This window comes from Pelobates fuscus, chromosome 4 (assembly GCF_036172605.1).
Source record: "Pelobates fuscus isolate aPelFus1 chromosome 4, aPelFus1.pri, whole genome shotgun sequence".
NCBI lineage: Eukaryota > Metazoa > Chordata > Amphibia > Anura > Pelobatidae > Pelobates > Pelobates fuscus.
The window spans coordinates 101,585,703-101,609,122 of record NC_086320.1 but is presented as its reverse complement, the minus strand read 5'-3'; the positions used below and the strand labels follow the sequence as shown (position 1 = coordinate 101,609,122).

General features: G+C 42.4%; 1 protein-coding gene across 2 annotated transcripts in view; it reads right to left on the bottom strand.

Annotated features, from left to right (window-relative positions):
- The window catches only part of NOL4 (nucleolar protein 4), a 305,245-nt gene that overhangs the window by 11,609 nt on the left and 270,216 nt on the right, over nt 1-23,420 (bottom strand). For both annotated transcript variants that reach the window (XM_063451430.1, XM_063451431.1), the window contains one exon: nt 9,461-9,641. In XM_063451430.1, the coding sequence (XP_063307500.1) occupies nt 9,461-9,641 (181 nt within the window). The remainder of the gene's footprint in view (nt 1-9,460; nt 9,642-23,420) is intronic.

Genomic DNA, 23,420 nt, shown 5'->3' with positions numbered 1-23,420 from the left:
AAGTAAGTATGTGAAGGGTTATTAAGGGATAAAATTCAGGAAATTATTGAGAATAACATTATTATTCGCAAAAATCTGCATGATTTTATGAAACATAGGTCATGTCAAACTAACCTAATTGCATTTTACAAATAAGTAAGTAGAAGTATAGATCAGGGTGTTGCAGTGGATACCACCTACTTGGATTTTGCCAAGGCGTTTGATACGGTTCCTCACAATAGGATATTGTTCAAACTCAAAGACATTGGTTTAGATGAAAATTCTTTCTTCTTGGCCAGAACATTGGCTTAAAGATAGAGCATAGATAGTGGTCATTAATGATAACATTTTAAGCTGGACAAAAGTAGTAAGTGGTATCCACCAGGGTCTGTTCTGGGACTGCTTCTATTTAAAGGGATACTATAGTCACCAGAACAACTACAGCTTATTGAATTTGTTCTGGTGAGTAGAATCATTACCTTTTTGCTGTAAACACTCTTTTCAGAGAAAATGCAGTGTTTACATTACAGCCTATTGATAACTTCACTGGCCACTCCTCAGATAGCTGTTAGAGATCCTTCCTGGGTCATGGCTGCCTAAAATGTATCCAAACATTCAGCGTCTCCTCCCTCTGCATGCAGACACTGAACTTTCCTCATTTAGATAGATTTATTGATTCAATTAATCTCTATGAGGAGATGCTGATTGGCCAGGGCTGTGTTTGAATTGCGCTGGCTCTGCCCCTGATCTGCCTCTTTGTCAGTCTCAGCCAATCCTATGGGGAAGCATTGTGATTGGATCATGCCACCACTTCTGCTGATGTATGCAGGCAGTGGGCAGGTCAAAAGGAAACAGGGACAAAACCTGCAGCCTCAGGCTTGAATACAAGTAAGATTTTACTATTTTTAGGGAGGCATGAGGTAGACAGGGGGGCTAGATGGTGGTTTTAACCCTATAGGGTCAGGAATACATGTTTGTGTTGCTGACCTTATAGTGCTCCTTTAACTTATAAATAATCTTGAAAAAGGCATTAAATGTCATGTTTCAATGTTTGCAGGTGTCACAAAACTCTGTAAAGTAATACAATGTGAGCAAGATAGTACTTTGTTGCAGAGGGATTTAGATAGACTTGAAGACTGGGCATTGAAATGGCAGATGAAATGTAATGTAGATAAATGCAAAGTTATGCACTTTGGGGTGAAGAATGCACAAGCAACTTATACCCTAATATAGTGGATAGCAACACATTAGAAGGATCTGGAAATTGTTCTAAACAGCAAACTAGGAAACAATGTGCAATGTCAATCAGCAGTTGCTTAGGCCAGTAAGGTTTTGTCATGTATAAAAAGGGACATTAATTCACAAGCCGAAAATATAATTTTGGCAATTGAAATAACAAGGGTAAGACCACATCTTGAATATGCTTTGCAATTTTGGGCACCTGTTCTAAAAAGGATATTATGGCACTAGTAAAAGTGCAGAGGCGGGCCACAAAATTAATAAAAGGAATGGAAAAATTTAGTAATGAACAATTGTTAACAAATTTAAAACTGTTTAGTTTAGAAAAACAGCGCCTTACAGGGGCATTATACAAATATATCCAGGGCCAATACAAACTATTGTCTGTATATTATTCATACACAGATCTATACATATGACGCAAGGTCATGCATTTAGACTAAACAAAAGGAGATTTAGTCTAAGGCAAAGCAAATGTTTTGGGGTTTTTTACAGTAAGAACAATAAGGTATGTGGAATGCTCTGCCTGAAGAGGTGGTTTTATCAGAGTCTGTACCGATGCATAAACAGCAACTAGATGAATACTTGCAAAATCATAATATTCAGGGATATCATTTTTAATATGTGGGGTAGCAGCTTCTTGATCCATGGAGAGATCTGAATGGGGTCAAGGAGGAATTTCTTCCTAATTTGTTGCAAAATTGGAAAGCACGTCAAACGTTTTGTTTTTTTGCTTTCTTTAGTATCAACAGGATTGAACAGATGTGAGAAAGGCTGAATGAAATTGATGGACACAAGTCTCTTTGCAGCTATGTAACTGTATATATGTAGCCCTGGAAGTTATACTGACACTCTATAAAGCAGTGGCCACTGGTGAAGTTTAAAGATGGGGCACTAGATTATAACCCCTGGAGTTTGACTCTGCCCCGTGACATGTTTGGGTTTTCACACTTAAGCCCTGACCCAAAGAGATGTCCTATCCTGTTCTACACTATAAGAGGAGAGGGGAGACCACACTCAATTCCTAGAAACCAGAGGGTGCTTACTGAGTAGGATCAGCAAATATGCATATGGTATATTGAAGAAGGAGCTTCAGGCATTAACAGGGTTCAGAGTAGAAGCAGATTTACTGTATTAAAAAATGCAACAGAGGTAGGTTTCGACCTAAACAACGGTCTTTGTCAAGCTAACACCACATGGAACAATTAGTGTATAATGAAGCAATCAAAGTGAATGATTCCTTGCCACCCTTGTAAAGGTTATTGCAGGCAGTCAATAAAATGCATAAAATATATTTTTTTAAAAAGCACCAAATAAACTGCAAAGGAAACATATGGAACGCAGGATGCAATAAATATGCATGCATGCAAAATTCAATTAACAAAAAAGGCGTGAAGCACCTACAATAAAGAATGTACATGTGCAAGGCTCCAGATCCAGGCGGAGACCTCGCAAATGCGTGCTAACCTTGAACGCATCCGGCATAAACCTACAGATACATTTAGGAAACAACAATTGAAAAAAATCTGACTCCACCTTCTGACACTGTTTCCAAATAACAGCCCCAAACACAGGACATCAGGCAGACACAATGCTCATGGTCCTAATGCATAGTTTCTGGCCAGGTCCCCGGGACTTATATTTGCTGGGACAGTACCCCAAAATGCAGGACTGGCCAGGAAACTTTGGAACATTGGCACCTATGAAACCTCTGTGCCAATATATCTATTTTGTATTTTTACTGCAGCATAAACTAGGCGTGCTGCACTCATGCTGGACCAGCCCCCATCCGCTACTAATATTTATATTCTGGCCAATACAATCCTTTTTTATGATTAAGGTAAAAAATCAGCACGTGAGAGACAGTTACTGAGAATGGACAAACGATTAAAGAACCTAAATCTATGTAATTATTGCAATTGCCTTGTTCTTGGGCAGTATGTAAATAACATATTTTGAAACATTAATTTAATACACTACACACACTGAAAGTGGGGTCAGTGTTTAGAAAGAGTAAAATATACTTTATGTCCTGGAATTAGATATATGGATAGTGTAGAATATTGCATATTCTATATGTTCTTATTCAAATACATATTAAGGTGTGGCTGTCTAATGGGTTAAAAAGAACAGATGGTGTTTGCTATTCTGTACCATGAGGACTCTGGAATGTGCTGTATAGGGAGATTGGGGGTATTGGGGAGTTTCCTTATGTGGCCAGAGTCTAAATTAAAAATTATGACATCATTTTGCATATAAAGCACAGAGGACAAAAGACCATGTCCTCTTCCTCCTACGATCCGACCTCTTCTCCTGATGTGTTCCTGACTTGTTGACATTAAGACGACTACTTAAGATCTCTCACTCTCTGTAACGTTGTTAAGAAATACCATCTGTTAAGTATATTATTGTTTGCTTTTGAAGTAGAATAAATTCATATTTTTTATAAAGAACGTCAGATTGCGTATTAGTACTTTTCATTAATATAGACATGTATTAATTTGGCGAGCCTTTGACGCAAGAAGAAATATCTATATATAAAAGACTTATTCAACAAAATAAGCACAGACCAGTTATAACAGGTAGCCAGTAGATGTGTTGACTCATTAGATGTTTGTAATGTGAAATGTAGACTATGTCAGATAATTCTCCCTATGTTCTAGGTTTGGAAGCATTCTACATAGCTGCTGTAGTTCTAAAATGATGATTTAGGACTTATTTATTTAATAGTTCCTTGTGTTTATTTCATTACCATAAAAGGTTCTAATCTACTCATAAAAAGTATCATTAGGCACTGAGAACTACTTAAAGGGAGTAAAGCTCTCTGCTTGTTTTCTTATTAACCAACTAATGTCAGCAAGAATATACTCTGTAATAAGAGTTGAATACAAGATACAAGGTCATCAAGGGGCGAGAGACTGAACTCCCCCAGGCAATACAATATAAAAATAGCTGGAGAGTCAGTAGGCGAACAGTAATGCCTGGATGCCAAGTTTCTGACCAGCTTATAGCATAGAATAACGATACTGATAATTAGAAGAAGAAAGGTCTTTTTTATAACTGTGCTTGGTGAGATGGAGAACATGCCCACCTATAATGCTGCCCTGGTTAGCCATGTGCAATGGGTGCAAAAGAACAAGTTCTGCGTGAGCAGATACCACAGGCATCCTGGATTTCTATGAGATGGCTTTTTGTATTTGATCGCTGCCCTAATTACTATTAAATTAATTTATAGAATTTTTATGGCTAATCATATATTTTTTTCACCCAGGAAGGAAATCTGTCCGAGAGGTTAATCGTTTTGTTACATTAAAACAACAAAGCTTTCAATGTTTATGATTCTTAATAATAAAGTCCTTCAGGATCTAGCTTGTCTCTCCGTAATGGGAGAGGGACTGTGGAGCGGGCCATTAGTGTGTGTGCCACTGATTCTGCTTGTGTCACTGTTATCTTGACATACTTTCTTGAAAAATGTGTACACATGCTAGGCTGACCGATGTGGCCTCTCTTCCAAAAGAGTCACCTATGTGCAGAGTGCTTGAGAACTGCTTTCCTAGAGGCCAACATGTTTGGAGCTCACAGTGCGAGGGTGTCTAATGATGGGCTCATGCTTTTTTGGAACCTTTCTCTGGTGACCACTGAGCCCCTAATTCAGGACTGTAATGATATATTGAGGACTCTTGAGAGATGTAGTTCAAGTGGGAGGACTACCATTTTGCCATTTTAAATACACTGCATGGCGAATATTTGCATTCTCATTCTGAAAGAAGAATCTGATATTATCCCAAAAATGGAAAAGAAAATGCACCCATCTTATATAAATTTCAATCTGACCTTGGAACTCTCTGATTAAATAAACTATTTAGAGTTTGAAATCATAGATACATTAAACAAAAGTCAAATTTCAAGGACCAGCCGCATTCTGCACACAGTATGTAAATTAAATAATGTGGAAAACCACATTTTTCCCCCTTTAAATCCAGTGATGAACTGCAGTATTTTGCCACTGTGCTAATGGAACCTGTAGAGTGTAGAGCATTGATTCATAGTGCTCTGGGAGACCCTCCAGCAATAGGGAAAGAGTTAATACACAGTAATTTACCACCAGCTGACATGGCTTAGCAATTGAATTCTATATTGTAACAGTCCATTAGTGAGAGAGCAAGAAATGTATGGGAATTGCAGGAGCAGCCAACAGAGAAAGCAATCGGAAAAAAGGCCTCAGAGGAGGGATTGCCAAAAGGAAGGTTCCCAGCACATCTGTATGATTTCAACTCCCATGATCCTTTGCCAGCCTTATGGGGTTTATTTGTATTAGCCCATGGTGTACTAATTGGTTGTGGGTCGTTAACCAATCCGAACACATGTATGATAACTGATAATGACATCATTGATGTAACATAACGGAAATCAGACCAAGTATAAGAATATTATTTGTGTGCTTTTTCTTCTGCTGGTTAATAACAATATAATTCCAAACTGGAATGTTTAACACTTTTCTTGATTGACAGCCCTTATATAATTACTGGAGCACAACAAGCAGGGTATACCATGCAGGTATGATGTCTTCAGGGACCAGAATTTAATGCCAAAAAACAATGGAAGAAGACCCCAAGGAGGTAAACGCTTTATGTACTCTATTGTAAGACATTCAACACCATTATGTTTTTGTCTCACAGGTCCTTAGTCAAAGGCAACAAATGGTGATGTTAATGATATTCTGCATTAGTGGGATTTTACCATTAAATGCTATGGGAATGGGACTTTTACATAAAAAGTGGAAGAGGAGTTTCATGTAATTTGTATGTTTACATGAAGAAAAAAAAGAATGAAATGGAAAACAAAGAACTGGCATATAACTTGGCTGTAATGAATGGTTGTGGTATATTCCATTTAAGACACAGTTTATTTTAGCGTCTTCTAATGTTAATCTCTATCCTAAGGATCCTATACATTCTGTCCCCTGTAGATGAATAGAGCCAGAATCTGTTCAATACAATCACTAGTGAGTGTCAGCTATGTAACCACAAAGGGCAAATCACTTAGAATTACTTGTATTCCCACTGAAAATCAATATTTGTTGGTGTGTTCCACAGTAAACACATTAGTCCAAAATCACATTGCTAATACAGTTAATTTATGTTAGATTTGCCCCAGCTGCTTAACGCTTACTATCATTGTCTGTGTTTGTTCTCGCATTGGTTGTTCATTGTAATGCTGGTTATTGCAATGTTAATATTACAAGATGCATGAATAACTTGCAAAATCAGTAAGCAGCTTATTCCAGCATTAAAAAAAAGTATTAAATAAAAACTTTGTTGACTACTACTTTCTTGATGCTTCACAGTTACACGATGTTCCCACTGGGTGAGTGCAGTGTGAAACAAGACTATTAAAGGAACACGACAACTTTAGAAATAAATACAATTTTACAGGATTCATTTTTTTTTTTCATTTTTTTTTTTAAGCTTAGATTCCACCTTTATCCTAAGTAATACATTACCTCTAGTTCCACTATGCCCCCAGGAGATCATCTCTAATGATGCTTTCACTTTCAGAATGGAAGCCATCAGGGCTCTCAAGATTATTGTAAAGACTGGAGTAGCCATGGCTACACCAAATAGCAATGTCACCAACTGAGAATGATGGCCAAGAATTCCAAGAGGAGGAACCAGCAGGGTTTGATAAGATATATAGAGATATGCATTTGTTCGATCTATCACAGACAGATAGGAACCTTCCTACAGAGAGGGAAGGACCAACCTCGGCATTTCCATGCTGAAGGTGAGGGCTTGCAGGAACATGTCCAAGAAAGATCATTACTGACTTTCAACCTGTTTGGCAGAATGGCCCTGTAGCGGAATGCAGTAAGCCTGGCCTGTAAAATGCCTATGTAACTGTATTCAGTATATCCTGCCTATGTTAATTTTCCTATTTGTTATATTCTATGTATTAATCGTATGTTATTCGGTAGTTTCCATCCGTACAATATGCATATGGAAACTACCGAACTAAGGGACCACCCCAGAGAGAAGTGTGTAGGCAATTAAGGTTCGCATTCTTTCTAACCGCAGGTTAACAAGCTCGTTAGGATTGTATCTGGGTGGCCGCCATTCGGTATGCGTACACGTGGCGGCGGCCATCTTACGCATGAAAATCTCAGCGGTGTTTGGTCGTCGAGTGTCTGGACCTCAAATCGGACACTCAAACAACCGAACACCGCTGAGACCAACGGAGCTCCATAACTGCCGAACGGAGAGTCCTAACGAATCCCCATTCGGTAGAAACAAAGTACCGAATGAGGGAACCAATATCCAGGTGAATTGAAATGCGGATGGCGAATATAATTGTATGTTTTTACTGCCGAACGGAGACCGACCCCGGGCCCAAACACATGGAACCCTTTTCGGATACCACCTCGTGTGCGGTCGGTCAAACTTCACCCTCCACCTAACTACCGAACCACTGGTCCGATCTGGGTGAATTTTGGATATGATAGTCACCCAGATCAGGGCTACCTAGCGGTACCCTAATATTTAGCTTATGTGTTTGTTTAGGGGTATATCCATGTTTGGGGTAAAATACTGTATAAGTTAAGGGGATTATGAGTCACTCTGAGGGGAGGAGAGGTGTGGGAGGGGACAAGTACTGTATTGGCTACTGTCCTAATTGATGTGAATCCCTCCCTTGCATGGGAGCATGCTTTATAAGGAACCCTGGAATAAAAGATTGTCAGTTCTGCTCCTGAAACTGTGTGTCGTCCAGTTATTGGGATTGCTGTTGGGATATTGATGTACCTTTTTACCTGCTTGTGGATTTACTATTGACTTGTTCCTGAGCCTCACTGGGACCTTAAGTGGAGAATAGCTGTGGGAAATCAGCTCTCCGCTACAGGCCCCAAAACAGACACACGGGTATAGACAAGAGTAACAGCATGTGAGGGGTACTGGAAACACAGCAACGGCTCAGGGATGAATAGAGAAAATCTCAGAGGAGGCAGACAGACCTGTCAATGTCTGCAAAGGAGCCATAAGAAGTAAGTAAATGTCTGCCATTGTGGAGAAGACATGGTAAGGGGCACAAACAGCAAAACATTTAGAATCATAGTTATATAGGCAATGTGTAGCTGGGCATTGCTGGAGCAAAGTAGAAAACTAAATAAAAGTAAAAAAGAAATAAAACTTGCATAGATACATGGAGTACAATCATTGCCAAAGGAGGCAAAACCATAACTAAATATATCCTGTACCAGAAACAAACAGGAGGAGGTTTTGCAATGCAATATGCCACAAGAAATTGATTCTTGTGGACAGTGACCAGATTAAAATACAAATAATTTATTCTATTAACTGCCTAGTCCAACAGAATAACTAATTGATGGAAGGATTAGGAATACAAATATGCACGCTGCTCGCGGTTTACGCAGTCACCCACCCCAAACAAAGATTTTTACTTACCGTTACTCCATCACGCGGTGCTCTTTTACATGGCTGACCCCGACTCCTTATATGAGTTCATCAATCTTAATGTTCTCAGCCAATCCAAATACTTTACCATAGGAAAGGATTGTTAGGCTACTGCACATGCATGGCAAAACGCCACACTGCACCAATCAAATGGTCTCATGGAGACCATGTGATTTAAATAGCAGAGTATTACCAGTGGCTGTCAGGGTTCATTCAGAGTTGAAACAACGGTGGCATGGCACCAAGATCACTTTATTGAGATTAAGTGGTCTGGATGCCTATAGTATCCTTTTAAATAAGCCAGATCTTACCACAAACGTTCACATTGATCAACCACAGTAAGGTGGTTATTACACAAAGCTGGTTCATACATGCTGGAATTGCAAATCCGTAGACAAATAAAATCAACTTAGCTCCTTTTTCACTTAAAGGGCACTACAAATATATATTAAAAGGTACAGACCCTAAATTAGAGATGGTACAATAGATCCCATCATTGAACCACATAGGTAATTATCGTGGCTTATCCAACAGAGGTTAACATGGTAAATTATTCATTTATACCTAGGCCAAAACAATTATATTTTCTATGCTGACTTATTTTTTTCCCCAGAATTTTTAAATTATTAAAATGATTAAACTAAGCAATTATTTGTATTGCTGATTATTTGCATTGTTTATGCCTTCAGCCTAAATGCAGCAGTCTCTAAATACGTTTTGAGGTTACCCTTAGTACAGCCAAGGATCATCCACCACAACACACAAATAGAACTCACCACTGTTAGTAGTATCCGTGAGATTTAGTAAGCCTCCCCCCAGTCCTCGGTAACTATGGTAACTGTAGGTCCCATTTCCATTGATATATAACACCTCTTGCGTGCTGGAGACTGCGGACGTGGTATAAGTGACCTGTGGTGTCTCTTGTTTGAATGGTTTGTCGACTACAGCTGTTTCCTCCTGTAAAGACAATGTGTTGAAACTTGTGAGAACATACATCGATACAATTTCATGGAAAATTGCTTCATATTTGCAAGACTACAACTAAAAGACAAAAGAAAGCACTACAGAAAAAAATATATATATTTGGTCAATATGTTTAATACATTTTTAAGGATAAGAAAGTCACAAATATAAAACATCTCACAACTTTTATTTGAGTCATAGTGTCAAATTCTAATATATTGATATACATATATATCTTAAATAAACATTGGATCTGCTACACATTATCTGAATACAATAAAATACTATTGATCTTGATAAAGTTCCATGTTTTTTGGGACGAAATGCATCGATCTGTGTACATCGCTTTGCTGGCTGTTTCCTTACCTCTGGTTTATCCCTGGTTTTTGGCGCCCTATCTCACCTGGCTGACTACCACGGTCTTTTATGAAGACTCCGACCGCGGTATATTTACAAGGGCACTCACAATCTGGGCGGCTTGGTTTACATCCATCTTCCTGCACCTGTTCTTTATTATTCTTTTTTACTGCAGTCTTTTGTGAAGATCCCGACCGTGGTGTCAGGGTGCAACAAAGGGGGGACTTTTCTTTATTAACCCCTTAAGGACACATGACATGTTTGACATGTCATGATTCCCTTTTATTCCAGAAGTTTGGTCCTTAAGGGGTTAAGCTGCTCGGTATTTGTTGGCTGCCCTCCACCATTCACTTATACAGGTGGCATCTGGGGGATTTTTCTGGACACTCGTATATAAATTTTTTATTGTTTCATAGTCTATACCTCTGGTAGGGGCCCACACGGAGGTCAGGTACTCTTTATATTTATCTTTTTTTTTTTAATTCTTTATTTTGGTGTGCATGGAAAATATAACAAGTGAGCTTGACATGCCCCAACGGCTTTGACAAGCTTATTACTAAACATATTTTAACATTTGGATAGCATGTGTTACAGTCTGCACATTTTTGTTAAAATAGTAACCTTACAGGATAACATCGTGTGTTCAGCATAAAAGGTTGTACATAGTCGCATTTGCAATAGACATGTGGATGAAAGAACTTAACGGCTGAAACTTTATCTTAATAAACGTATTGTTCAGTAGACAGTGCTTGGAGCGCTCGGCAGGCAGTGAGTAGGTAAGTAGAGTAGAAAATAAAAATAAAAGGGAGGGGTGGAAGGGCAGCTGAGATGGTCAAGTGTTAGGTAAATGTAAATACAGGCTTGCTGCCCTAATGAGCTGCCTAATCAAGCTTTTAGTGAGTACCTATGGTCGTAACCTCGTGAGTGTAACCCCTGGGTCGCCCCTTGTTGGTGGTGCCTGAGGGTATGAAAGTGTAAGCCCGTCCATGATATTAAAATGGCGGACAAGCAACCTCGTGGACAAACGGGGCCTTCACTACGAAGCCCCAACACACCTGACTCCCTTAATACCCGCCTAGACAAACTGTTTGAGGCCTTCTGGGCTAAGATTGCGGCCCGACATAAGGCTGAGCGAACCCAGCTACTAGTGAGCGGAGGTGCGGAGGGCCTACATGGCGACACAGACCGGAGCGGGACCAGGCTGCCCTCGGGCGAAGCCGTGCAACCACAGCCCAAGACACTCCAAACCAGCCCGTCTGGGCCTAGGGCCACCAGGGGATCAACCCCGGAGCATCGGCCACGCAGGCGGAGACCCATCCGCCGAAGGCGGCACACCTTCAACCCCAGGATCTCCAGACCTACCCCGAAAGGGAAGGACTCGGCCTTTGATAGCCCCCGAGTCCGCGGCCGCAAGATGCCGGCCCTACAACGGGCCCGGAGTGGGAGGGCACCACTGACTAGCTCCCGACCGACCGCCAAACTCCACGCTACCCCACGCAAGCTTCAAAGGGCGCGGCAACACACATCTGTGGCAAGTACCCTACCAGCGCACAAAACACTGAGCCCAGCGAAGCCATCAGCAACACAGAAGGGAAAACTGCCGGGATACAGACCCCAGCCCTACATCGAACTTTGCATGCCACGGAGAGCCGGATCCCTGACAACAGACCAGCACAACCTCCTACCTGGGACTTACACTGGTATTAACTCACCCTCCTCAATCTGCGACTGGACACACCAGGGCAGGAGAGCAGAGCAACGGGAACCAGGCAAAAGACCGCCGAGCGGCATTGGCTGACTGTGACTGACATTACGTAAAGCAGAGCCCGTGTCTCCTTACTTTTTCCTTTTTCTTTTATCACTTTTTTCTAATTACTTCTCCACCTCTCCTGATTTTGCTGCATATACGCAGGGACCCCTATACACCCATGTTAGCAACCATACAGTAATGTACAACGGGGACCCATGCTTGCGTGTTCCACATTTATAACTGCACCCAGCAACTTTCTAGCGCTGCTGTAATTTTAATTTTTATATGTGTCAGAACAAGGGCCCATTCAACATGAGACCTAACCGGATTTAAGCAAGCTAGCAACATATAATGATAAATATTGGCAGCACAGGGCTAACTCAGCGGGTTCTAGTCTCTCCTGTTCTAATGTTATAGGCTCACTTACCCTAGACCGGCCTAAATTACCTGTCATAACCGACATTTACTTGACTTGCAAACTAATGTATCAGTAGATATAATTCTCTTCTGGGTCTTCACCCTCAGTCTGTAACCTGTGAGTAAAACGTGTTAATCTTATTCCCTACCTATCGACATAACATAAGATTGCAAACTACATTATAAGCATACATGTACCTTCTCCTGTTATTCGAAGTTCAATGCATAATTCACCTAGCATGTCATAGTGTACTAAAATAAAATGTGCAGATATATATATGCCATGTTAATGTGACGTAGAGCTTGTGACAGCTATTGTGGCTATGCAAGCAATGTTGTAACCCATATGCACAAAAAAAAAAAAAAGAAAAAAAAAAAAAAAAAAGAAAGTGTAAGCCCGTGTCAAAGCGGTGAAGTCGTAAACGTCGTAGGTACCCCGTGTGTGTTGTCTGGTCATTATTATCCGGAGCATGTGCCTGATCCATGGTCACGGGGGGGGGGGGGTGGGGGGGGTATTCAGTGGGGAAGAATTGCTACGTGGTCTGAGAAAGGTCCAGGTAAGCTGCAAGCTGTGTGTGGAGGGTATGGGGTTTTGTGCCCTGTGCGGGTAGGACTATTCTATTGTATGAGTCCCGCATCGGAAGAGGCAGTCCCTTGTGGTTTCAGGTTGTGGGTCTGGCTTTGGCGCCCACATCGGTCTGTCTGGGTACGAAGTCCGCCGTGGTTCCTGGGTCCCATCTGTGGGCTGGCTGGGTAGCCGGAGGTGGAGTGTCCATGTTAAGAGAGTGTTGGGGTAATCCCATGCGCTGCAGAATCGTTGCGGCTTCTTGGAGGTTGCGTATGGTGTAAGTAGAGGTTCCATGGAGGATGGATAGGGACCTGGATGGGCGCCACCTATAGTCGATTTTGTGTTGTTGTAACAGGCTAGTGAGCGGTTTTAGGTCTCGGCGCCATGCCAATGTGCTGCCACTGAGGTCTGCATAAAATGACAATGACATGTTCTCGAAGTTGTATGGTGTAATGCCCCTTAGTGCAGTCAGGAGCACGGCTTTGTCCCTTCCATGTTGAAATTGAATAATTACGTCCCTTGATGCTGTGGGTGGTGCCTTAGCTGGTTTAGGCACCCGAAATATGCTTTCTATCACCATCGTTTTGGAGATTTTGGGTGTCAGTAGGACTGCTAGCAGTCTCCTTACTGCGTGTGGGAGTTCAGCTTCAGGCATGTGTTCAGGGATTCCCCTAACTTTCAGGTTGTTTTTGCGACGGGAATCTTCCAGTGCGGCAAAGCGGCATTCATAGGAGTAATTCTGTGTTTGCAGGTCTCTAACCTCTTGTTGGAGGGTCGTGAGCTGCTGCTTGCAGGAGAGGGAGGTGTTTTCCAGAGTTCCTATGCGGCCTGTCAGACCTTTCAGATCCTGGCGTAACGTTGCCATGTCTGCCTGCAGGGTTGTTTGTAATTCCCCCAGTAGCTCTTTTAGGAGTGTGGCTGTCACCGGGGCTGCGTCTGGCTTCGCAGATGGGATCGGCGGTGGTGGAAGCGCCGGTATCGGCGTGTAGCCCTCCTCCGTTCCACATGAGAAGTCGTTGGAGAGATCCGAGCAATCCCCCGTGATGGTCGCCATTTTGGGCCCATGTGCGCCTTGGGCCTGCCGCCATAAATCCCCTATGTTCATGCTCGACCGGGGAGCATCTTGCCGTAATTTCTTGGTTTTCTTCCCCATTTGGAAATAGGTATGCTAGGGGATGTTCAGGGTACGAGAAAGCTGGTCTGGGCGCCAGAAAATAGGTGAAAATTACCCTTGTTGGTCGGAGCTCCACACACATGCGACCGTCCGCTTAGGCTGTCAGACTCCGCCCCCCATATTTATCTTTTTATTTATACTTGTGTTTCTTATTTGTATGTTTATGTTTTTTATGTTTTTTCTCCAAACTATCTCCACTATTGATATACTTTGGAATTGTCTTTGATACATTTGTCTTTTGGTGTATCGAATGACAATAGCTTTGGAGATACTTGGAGGAGATCATTATTGATCCAAATTGTTATATTTTGTTATTTTTTTTGTATCTATTGTTTGATTTATATATGAGTATCCCTGTCTGGTTAATTTTGCCACTGAGGGTGTGAAACAGCTTTTTTTTTTTTTTTACTAATTAAAGCTTTTATATATGTGGTTACTACTAAAAGATTTATATTCATTTTATATATGTTGAGGTTTTATAATTAAAGCGCACATACCTATTTATCTAATCTGAGTTTAGTACTCATTCATTTGCTGATCCGTGTATGTAGCTGCTCTTTTGTTTAATATTTCTATTATATAATTTATTACTAGCTATTTGTACCTTTTTGTTACATAGCTTTTTTTACAATAAAATACATTGTGCTGGATTATGTCTCACAATATGCTTCTCTGGAAATTAGCATGACAGGATAATTGAAATTTCCAAAATGAATAAACTAGCTTAAAGGGACACTCCAGGCACCCAGACCACTTCTGCCCATTGGAGTGGTCTGGGTGCCAACTCCCACTACCCTTAACCCTGCAAGTGTAATTATTGCAGTTTTCATAAACTTCAGTAATTACATTGCAGGGTTAACTCCTCCTCTAGTGGCTGTCTACTAGACAGCCACTAGAGGGCACTTCCTGGTTTCTAGCACAGGTTTTCTGTGCTAGAGCGTCGCTGGACGTCCTCACGCTGTGTGAGGACCTCCAGCGTCGCTCAGTTCCCCATAGGAAAGCATTGAAAGCATTTTCAATGCTTTCCTATATGGAGAGGTCTAATGTGCGCGCGCGCATGCGCATTAGGTCTCCCCAGCCAGCGGCCACGCATGCGCAATCGGTCTCCCCCGCCGAATGACGTTGGAGGGGGAGGAGCGTGGGCAGACCCGAAACCACCGCCGAGGGACATCGGCGGGGTCTCAGGTAAGTCACTGAAGGGGTTTTCACCCCTTCAGCAACATGGGATGGGTGGTGTGAGAGGGTACTTGCAGTGCCAGAAAAACGGTTTGTTTTCCCAGCACTGGAGTGTCCCTTTAAGCCTATATGGCAGAAAATTGAACAGTGAAACTGCAGGTGCATTAGTTATAGACCAAAACCACATTATTAAGCAGAAGTGACTTTGCTGCTTAGACTGCCCTTTTGAATCATAGTACTTGTCACCAAGCATGCCAGATATGGGATCATCTAGCCGGGATAGAGAACCATCTGATAGTATATAAGGGATTCTTGCCCCTCTCAAGATTACGATTATTAAAGGAACATATAGCAGTGATTTATTCTATTAGGCCCCAAATGGATTTCTATAGTCAACTAAATTTTCGCCTTATCTTCCTCATATTCCCAATCTATCTGTTACCCTTCTAAAATCATGTGATAATAACGCGGTTTTGCTCCCTCACTGGAGTGCAGTTAACACATTTAATGTGATCAAATCATTTTTAAGTAAAGGGTTAAAAGCAAAACAGCTGGGGGAGGGCTTAAGATGACAGAGAAGCCTACAGTTTTTTTAGCAAACCATTCGAAAAAGATTTGACAAAAATAGATGTGTTTCCCTAATGGTCTCTTTCCACCATAACTACTATATCACATAGTGATGTTTGGACTGGCCCTTTAAGTAGTATACCTAAATAGTATTTGCTATGGAGGTTATAATGTTCATGACAATTTCCTGGTTAAGTGTCAATGTCAATAAGTAGTCTATTTTGTATACTAGCCAAAGTTGTTCATTATGCAATTATTTGACACAGTTCCTATAATACTACATTAACCATTTCCTCTGAACAGGGTTCTAAATAAAATGGACATAAATCAATAAGAATGTTGAGTGTAAAATAAATTAGGAATCCTTGAGGTTAAACTGTTCACATTAAATTTGGTCACGTTACTATTTTTCATAGAAAATTCATTATTTCAAACAACTTTGACATAAAGGTAATTCACTCTTAAATTCAATTTCAGACAATGAACCCTCTCGACTTAGCTTAGAGCAAATTCATCTGAAGGATCACAGGCCGGAAAGAAAGTCAAGTGAAAATTGCCAAGAGTAATGGCTGCCACACTTAACTGGTGTAAGTTAATGCAAAGTCAATGAGAGAGGAAAGATGAAGTCTAACTTTATAGCAATTACGTAGTCAGTTATATTTACTTATGTAAGAAGGGTATAAACCACTAACATTGTTAATTATAATGGTTCTAGCTTTGACTCTGGCATTCAATGATTAATGTTTATAATGTTTTATTTTTTTAAAGGGACACTAGAGGCACCCAGACCACCTTATCATCAGAAGTTGTCTGTGTTCAGTGCCTCTGCCTCCTTAACCCTGCAATGTAAGACATTACAGTTTCATAGAAACGGCAATGTTTACATTAAGGGGTTAAGACAGTCTCTAGTGGTGTTCTACCAGACAGTCACTAGAGGCGCTTCTTGCACTCTCGCGGAGTTTAACTCTGTATAACGATGTTGTACATCCTCACACTTTGTATGGGGACTTACAAAACCCAGTAGGAAAGTATTGATTTATGCTTTCGTAAGGCGAAGGCCTAATGCGCACACAGTGCTCGCCGCACATGCGTATTAGGCTCCCTGTCCTGCTGATGTATGAGGAGGCAGACAAAGCCTGCACCTGAGGGACCTTGGCGCTGGAATAAGGTAAGTTTAAAAGGGTTATTTAAACCTTTCATTGCCGCAAGGTGGGGGTGAGGGGGCCAATGGACATTATAATGCTTTGTATACTAACATTAAGGTTTTGTTTAATAAATCACTTTATTTGAATTGTTAACAACAGGTTAGAACAACACAGGCGTTGAAAGTTTCCAGAATTTTCTATTTATAAAACAGATGGGGCACGGCTGAAAAGATCACATTTTGGGAATCCATCTCTCTGTAATGGGGATACATAGCTGCTCCCTGGACATCAGGGACAATGAAACATAAAACATTTTGTAGGATAATACCGGACGTTTTCTTTTCTTTCCACTCTCATTCTGCTTTTTAAAGAGTGCTGTAAAAATGTAAACTTTTTGCACAGCTGCTTAATTCTCCTGCAGTGGTCCGAGATCCAACCCGGCAAGTACATCTGGAGAGAGCTCATTCAAAACTGCGAATTGGACTGTGAATGGCCCGATATCAGCCGTTCTGCGCTTGCTATCAGATTCTTGAGCAGTATCATTCATCTGATCTGAGAGAGCTAAAACTGCACGTGTCATTAAGTAAACACCACACAGAATGAGAGCTCCTGATTGGCGTACAGGCGTGTTGATCTGTGAAAGGTATTTTCTATGCAAGTAGTTACATTTAAAAACTTTAAAGCTGAATATTTTTAATTGTATTTTTTTTCCAATATATTTTTAATCAATTATCAATTAATACTATTAAAGGAGCATTCCAGGTACCATAAACACTACAGCTTGCTGTAGTGCTTACAGTACCAGTAGTGTCCTTGCACTATCTCTTTATATAATCTTCTAAACTGTAGCCACATGCCCTTCTTACAGATACTCCTAAAGAAAAAACACAGGTGCAGCATTGATTAAATTGGTCTAAAATATGTATGGTGCTTGCTATGGTAGTAGTTATGGTGCTTGAAATCTTTCTTTAAAAAAAGGGGGGGGGGGGTGGAGGGTCATTTTAAGCCCTACACATCACTTTAACATTTACCTTATATTTTCTGAGAAGAGCTGGACTATTTTAAGGGCATTTAAAAAAATATAAATAGTAGTAGTATCCATTCATCACTTGCAAATAATGTTTATAGTTTGCTAGACATAAGTTTTACACCTGGAAATATAATTTTATAACATGACAGGAGGCTTCGTATTTGCTTAAGACTTTCTTTACTTAAGCTTCACAGCAGCACTTTTTTTACTTAGTAACAGGGTAACCAATCAGAAAAAAGATAACATGGCATAAAAGTCCCTCCCTGTGACGTCACTTCCTCTTTCTTTGCTGCTTCACACCAGTACAGGTCAGAGTGCCACTGTCTCCTACTTTCTGTGGGTTTTTCTGTGGTTCACTTATTAATTTTTCTGTCATCTGTTTTACATCATTCACTATTATTATATACTGTTATATTTGTTCTAATATTTCTTATCCTTGGGCTTTTTTTTTTTATCCTTTTTGATCTTATTTATCCTTTGCCTATACTTTCCTCACTATTGAGATTTTTATGTTTTTCACTACATCTAAATTCTATCTTTGGTATTCCGATTCTTTATAACTGTTTTTCTCCGTTTTCTAATATCTGTTTGCTACCTCTTTTAGTCCGGTTTGCGAGCGGCATTCTGTGCCCCGTTTTTCCCGGGCTTTTGGGCTGTGGAGAACGCCTCCATCAGCTCTCAGTGCGCACGGCGGCCATCTTGGATCTCGCACTCATCCGCGAGATCCAAGCGGCCTCCTCGTTTGCTTGTGTGCATGCACGAGATCGCGCCGGCCATTTTCTTGGTTCCGCGATCTGCAATCTCTCCGGCCGTGCGGCGGCCATTTTTTGCCGCATTTCGCGGCGTTTTCATATTTAACTTACCTATATGATTAAATTCAAACATTCAAGTATACCTGCTCAGTACTATATATATATATATATTATATATATATATATATATATATATAACTTAAAATTACAGGTTTAAGTGTTCTCTACTTCCCTCTACTCACCATAGGAGGGATTTTAAAATACCATTAGAACAACCACAATCTATTTCAGACTATCACCCCCTGGTGGAAATTTGTTTATACTACATTAACCTATATTCTCATTGAATAAACAATCCTTGATTATATTACTGAATACCTTGGAATACATATAGGGTAAATTCCCTGTCTATACCTTTGACTAAATACAACCCATACTTATACTGTGGATGGGTATAGGGAAAAATCCCTAAACAAGATTTATGATTGCTGTTTACTTATACAGCCCATGATTGGCCCGCTTTGTCTGTGCCTCCATACCTCTATACGGGTCTGTATAATTATTCCCAGAGGTTATTTATGCTGGGTGACCCCCAGTTTCAGCTTGCACTGTGGATTTATAACATATTGTGATATATGGTGACGGCCTTAAGATACGTTCTAATGCTGGCCTATTCTGCCCCATAGGTCTCAACACTGTTGCTATGGAGGCTTCAAATCAAGATCAAAACCTGCAAGCAATTATAAATGCGGCTGTAGCCGTTTCACTAGAAAAGGCCCTGGCTCGGGTGCTGCCCATTGAGCCAAAGGATCCACAAATATCTGAACCCCCGCTTTCTGACGAAGAAGCGGTGGAGTCCGATTCCACAAAAATAAACCCTTCCAAACCCAATAAGAGATATTGGAAAGGGAATGGGCCAGAACCTCTCAAACGCAAGGGGAAAGAACCGGCGAAACGCCCCAAACAGTCAGACACTAAAGAGAAGCACTCAGTCCAGCCCACTCTATCGGAAGAGGAGGAAGATTCTTTCGACCTACACCCCTTAGCCATCCTAGATGAATGGCAAGCTGACCACTCCTCTGAAGATGAGGAAGACTGGCCCGAGACATCGTTTAAAGGAGCACCTCTCCTTCAAACTGCTATGGGAGATCTCACAACCGAAGATATGGTACCCAGTTCCAACCCTTCTGGGGACGCTGAATCCTTTCTGGATTCGTTTGGTCAACCTCTTTTCGACCCAAGACAGATCAGATACCCTCGATCATCTGAATGGTCACTCCCAGACCATCTCTCCAAGTATATACATTTTTGGATCAGGAGACCCCTAGACCGGGAAGTCCGCAAGCGCCTAAGAGCCGAATGTCCTAGACCTTCTCTACCGGACAAGGTCGCTGTCACCCCAGAGTTTGACACGCTGCTCTACACATATATGGCCAGATCCGGCCGTGACCCTAAAAAGGGCATTGAGCGCAGCTTGCGCCTCACGCAAGACAAAATGCTAGATATCCTGGGACCCCTGGCCAAAATTCTTCTACTGGCTGATGAAGCCCTTTCTAATGAAGATCCTTTAGACCCATCCGTGATAAGAGAATGGGCACTACGCTCAATTTGCCTGCTGGGCAATGCAAATACATCTCTCTGTACTGAGCGTAGAAAAGCAGTGCTGCTGCGTATGGATGCCAAGTTAGCTGACTTGGGAACAAAAGAATTGGGTCCCAAGGCCAAAGGCTTGTTGTTTGGAGAACCCTACATTAAAGAATTACATAAACATGTAAACTTATACGCCACACTAAACAAGGCGCAGTCATCCATGAAAAGGGTATTCCATCATCAACCCTCACGGGTTTTTGGCAGGGCTGGCCGTACAAGGGGTCGTACAGTCAGCCGCTTCTGGTCCACAAATCAACGCCAGAGAACCCCCACTTCATCATTCTTCCCCAACTATCAATCAAGGGGCTCCTACACCCAAAGGGCGGATAGGGGAAGAGGATACAGAGCCCGCGGACGCAACAGATACCCAACAGGTGAGATTCCCTATCTTTCACCTTTCTACTTTTTATCATGCGGGCAGGTTGTCACTTTGTGTAGACATGTGGAAGACGCTGTCTTCAGATACCTGGGTTCTAAACACAGTTCAAGGTTATTCCATAGAGTTTCATTCTCTCCCTTCTCAAACAGGTTATCCTCTCTATCCAACAATGTCAAAATCTCAGAATCGTCTTCTCGATTCAGAACTACGTTCTCTTCTAACAAAAGGAGCGATTCAACCTGCTCCCCTCGACGAAGGCTTCCTCAGCTCCGTCTTCTTGGTCAAAAAGAAATCTGGGGAATACCGCCCAGTAATCAACCTTCGCCAACTGAATACTTTCGTGGTTTACAGACATTTCAAAATGGAAGGAATACATCTCCTCAGAGACATTCTCCGACCAGGCGATTGGTTCACCCGACTCGATCTCAAGGATGCTTACCTCTCTGTATCAGTACATCCATCCAGTCGGCGTTTTCTCCGCTTTCCTTGGCACCACCGGATTTTTCAATTCACCTGCCTTCCATTCGGCCTGAGTTCCGCCCCGTGGTGCTTCACCAAACTACTCAAACCAGTCACCGCACATCTTCGAGAAAGGGGCATTCGTTGCTTAATCTACCTCGACGACCTCTTGCTACACTGCGAAGACGTATCCAGGCTGCGTTCACAGACGAACTATACATCTTTATTGATCGAATCTTTGGGGTTTGTCATCAACCAAGAGAAATCATCACTGTCCCCATCCAGAGTCATTCAATTTCTCGGCTTTGAGATCGACTCTTCAACCTGTGTTCTTCGCCTGCCTCAATCCAAGTTAACTGCGATCAGGAAAGAACTACGCAAAACGCTTCGTCAAGCAGATCTACCCCTCCGAGGTTTGGCTCGGATCGTAGGCCTACTTTCAGCTTCCATTCAGGCAATCTACCCAGGTCCACTACACTATCGGGCCATGCAACGCTTGAAAGCTCAATTCCTCCGGACCCACCCATCATACGATCAGAGGGTCCCGATCACCACCGAAGTGAGGGAGGAACTTTACTGGTGGCTCCGCCACATGTCTGCCTGGAACGGCAAGGCAATTTTCGGTCCCACTCCGGACTTCGTGGTGGAATCAGACGCGAGCCTTCTAGGCTGGGGCGCAACCTGCCATACATCATCCACCGGAGGAACATGGACCAACACAGAACATTCTCTCCACATCAATTGCCTGGAGTTAATAGCCGGCTCTTTCGCAATTCGCAGTTTGACCAATCATCTCTCAAACTGCTGTATTCTCCTTCGGATGGACAACATCTCAGCCGTCCAATAAATCCTCTCCGAAGTGACAAAGGACATCTACGAATTTTGCTTCCAACGCAACATCACACTTCAAGCAGAATATCTTCCAGGGGAGACGAACGTTACCGCGGATTGGTTCTCCCGACATTGGAGAGACGCCAGCGACTGGCGCCTACACAGGACAATCTTCCTTCGCATCTCCAAACTCAGGGGCCCGTTTGTTCTAGATCTATTCGCCTCCCGGACGAATTTTCAAGTCCCTCGTTTCTTCAGCTGGCTCCCAGACCCAGATTGCTCGGCAGTGGATGCCTTCCTTCAGAGGTGGCCGACAACGGGAGCCTATGCCTTCCCTCCATTTGCGATGATCTCCAGAATCCTTCTTCAGGTTCGCAGACAACAGGTCATGCTGGTTCTACTCACCCCACTCTGGCGGGGCCAAGCCTGGTTTCCAGATCTCCTGGACCTCTCCTGTCGACATCCTCTCCTTCTACCTCCATGGCCCAATTTCCTAGAGGACCCTCAAGGGAATCCTCATCCAATGATACTGCAAGACCACCTCCACCTAGTAGCTTGGACTCTTTCAGGGGAACCTGGCATTTCGGAGAACTATCGCAGAGAACTAAGGAAATCCTCTGGGATTCATGGGCCCCTGGCACCAGAAGATGCTACCTTTCCTCCTGGAACACTTGGTGCAACTGGTGCCTGGAACGGCATACCGATCCCCTTACTGCCCCTAGACAGTTCATATTGAATTTCCTCTCTCATCTATTCGACCTGGGCCGATCCTACCGATCCATCAACGTTGCCCGGTCAGCCATCTCGGCAGCCCACGTTCCCCTAGAAGGAACTCCAGTGGGCCAGGACCCGCTGGTTTGTAGGCTTTTGCGGGGCATTAAACTGGCTCACCCTCCAACACCGAAATACTCCCATCTCTGGGACGTCAATGTCATGATTCACTTCCTGGAAACTTGGCCATACAACGAGGATCTATCACTCCGTCAACTCTCTGCAAAATTCACCCTGTTACTTTGCCTAGTGTCCTTCCGATGGGTATCGGATGTTCGAGCATTTGACCATGACGCTGTCAATTTTTCTCCAGAAGGTGTCACCTTTTTAGTATCCAGACGGACAAAATCAAACTCTTCTACAGTTTTTTACCCGTACTTCCCTAACCACCCGAACTGGTGTGTGGTTTCACTTCTCTCCCGTTATTTACTACTCACCTCCTCTCTACGTTCAAACTCCTCCAGCCAACTATTGGTCTCGTACGTTCGACCTCATCATCCGGTATCAACCACAACCCTTGCCCGATGGGTTAGATGGTTACTCTCCCTGGCCGGGATTGAAGCATCCTTTGGAGCCCACTCCGTCAGGGGAGCGGCGGCATCGGGAGCATTCAACGCGGGAGCCTCTCTTCGAGACATTCTTCAGTCTGCAGACTGGTCACGGGAGCAGACGTTCCGCAACTTCTATTTTCGTCCGGCTGTGCACGCTTCTTTACCCCTTCTCGGGGAGCGTTAAAACAGCAAATAC